Source organism: Hipposideros armiger, unplaced genomic scaffold (assembly GCF_001890085.2).
Source record: "Hipposideros armiger isolate ML-2016 unplaced genomic scaffold, ASM189008v1 scaffold_55, whole genome shotgun sequence".
NCBI lineage: Eukaryota > Metazoa > Chordata > Mammalia > Chiroptera > Hipposideridae > Hipposideros > Hipposideros armiger.
This window is the reverse complement of record NW_017731405.1, coordinates 3,109,840-3,111,993: the sequence shown is the minus strand read 5'-3', so window position 1 is coordinate 3,111,993 and position 2,154 is coordinate 3,109,840. Positions and strand designations below refer to the sequence as shown.

Genomic DNA, 2,154 nt, shown 5'->3' with positions numbered 1-2,154 from the left:
GCCCTCTAAGGATTTTAATAGTTCTCTCTTTTAGTAATTTTTTCTTATTTTATTTTATTTATTTTAATTTTTTTTTAAGCTGAGCCATCCTGCCACCTGTTGTCAGCTCAGCGGCTGCTTAGCTTGGGCCGGGAATCAAACTGCTATTGCTCAGAGCTCAAACTCTTGAGCGAGCTCTTAACCAACTGAGCCACTCGGCCGGCCCTAATTTTTTCCTATTTTAAATATCTATGCCCCATTTAGTTATTTTAATGTTTAAATCAAAGATTTTAAAAGCCACTTTAAGTATATTGGAGTGTGATTGTTTATGAAGACCATGATCTCCTGCCCAACTACTGTACCCATCTGTCCCATAGAACCTTCATCTTCCATTGTTCATGCACCATCCCAGTGAGCGAATTGGGAAAATAACAATGTTTTTTTCTGCAGGGGAAGGAGCCATTGACCCCAGTGATCCTAACAAGGCAAATACACTAAATCAACTCTCAAAGACTGAGATTTCCCTTTCCTTGACAAGCAAGTACGACTTAAGGGATGGTGAAGCCATAGATGGTCAAAGCCTCATGATAAAGTAAGTTTGGGGCTTAAAGGGCACGTGTCTCCAATTAAGCATCTTAAACCGTGCAAACTCAAATAAGGCCTAAATCCCTAAAGAATTCATTTTAAAATGTCTAAGTATTGCAATACATTATGTTTATCCATCAAACATCAAACCAAGCAAAGGATAGTAGACTCTTTATAATTTAAGAGAGAAGTAAACATCATAACAGTTTATAAAGCCTGTCTTATTGTGTCGTTTCCCTTGTTGTAATGTGATTTCTTCCCTTTAAGAAATGAAGTGACTAACTCAGACTGTGAAAATCCTTAGGTAACCCAAGGGATATATCTGTTTCAGAGCGGTCAGAAGATTTGAACCAAATTTAATTTGTGGTATAAAATGGTAACGTAAAAGGCACATACGCGTGATAAGACATAATGCTATCATCTGATTTATTAGCCTTCTTTCCTGTTAAAGTTAGCCTGGGTATGTTTACCAGCTTTGACTTTATTTATGCCTTACTTCCTGCCCTCAACGACTTCACAGGAAGCATTCACATTTTCCATTAACAGAGTATTTTTTCCATCAAGGTCGTGTGGATATTCTGTAACAGTTCTGTACACACAGAGTAAGAAAGAGTGAGATCCATGGTAACACCATAAATTAAAAACACTGGCTCACCAAACAATACAGTTTTTAAGAACTTATGTAAACAAAAGGATGCATATTAGCACATTAGAACAAGTGTGTATTAGGATGAGATGGAGAACGGAAATGGGAAATAGAGACGAAAGGGAATAAATGTGTATTGAAATAATACTTCACACATCACTTCCAAGCTACACGTCCTGAATTCTGAGGGTTTTTTCCTTTGTGACAGAACGTTCTGTTCTGCCACTGACGTGCTCCAGACAGCACTCATTTCCAGTTGAATTTTTTTTCCAGATAGTCACCCATGAAAAAGCCAAAAAAAAAAAGGCTTACTCAGTGTGCTGTGTTGTGACATGTGCTGCTTCCATTAGGCTTAGTTATTTTGTCCTCAGATTATCTAAGGCTCTATTCATTCATGTAGCAAATGTCTGAGTACCTGCTCTGTGACCACGGCACTGGGCTTGATGGTGGGGAGACAGCGGTGAGCAAGCCAGCAATGGTCCCTGCTTTCCAGTGATCTAAAGCATGACGGTGGAGAGCACAGCTCAGCTGCGGGGCAGTGGACAAGGTGCAGGACTTGCACACAGCCTTGGCCTCATAAAGATTGAGGGCAGTTCTTTTAGACTACTGATTACCTAGTCAGATTGAATTTGCAGAGCGGGGACTCAGGGTGGAGCAACAGAGCAAAGAGGAACAACTGTGCAGTCCATCCCTGGGTTCCTCTGAGCAAGTGCCAATTATAAAGGTAACTGGAAATACAGATTGTGTTGTTCCGCCACACAGATTAAATTAGGTCAAGTATTCTATGATCTCATAAGGTTTGTCCTTGGGAGTAATGGGAAGAAATGTTTCCATAATTGTTTTTGTCTGTTATTTGAACATTATTTTCTAAATGCGGTCAACTAAGATGTCTGCATTAATGAATGGAAATCACAATTTGGGTAGTCTAAAATATCAGATAATCT

At 39.3% G+C, this 2,154-nt stretch overlaps 1 protein-coding gene across 1 annotated transcript in view; it reads left to right on the top strand.

Moving 5' to 3' along the window:
* IQGAP2 (IQ motif containing GTPase activating protein 2) overlaps positions 1-2,154 on the top strand; it is a 325,198-nt gene that overhangs the window by 287,167 nt on the left and 35,877 nt on the right. Inside the window, exon 29 of the mRNA XM_019641003.1 lies at positions 357-571. Within this exon, the coding sequence (XP_019496548.1) occupies positions 357-571 (215 nt within the window). The remainder of the gene's footprint in view (positions 1-356; positions 572-2,154) is intronic.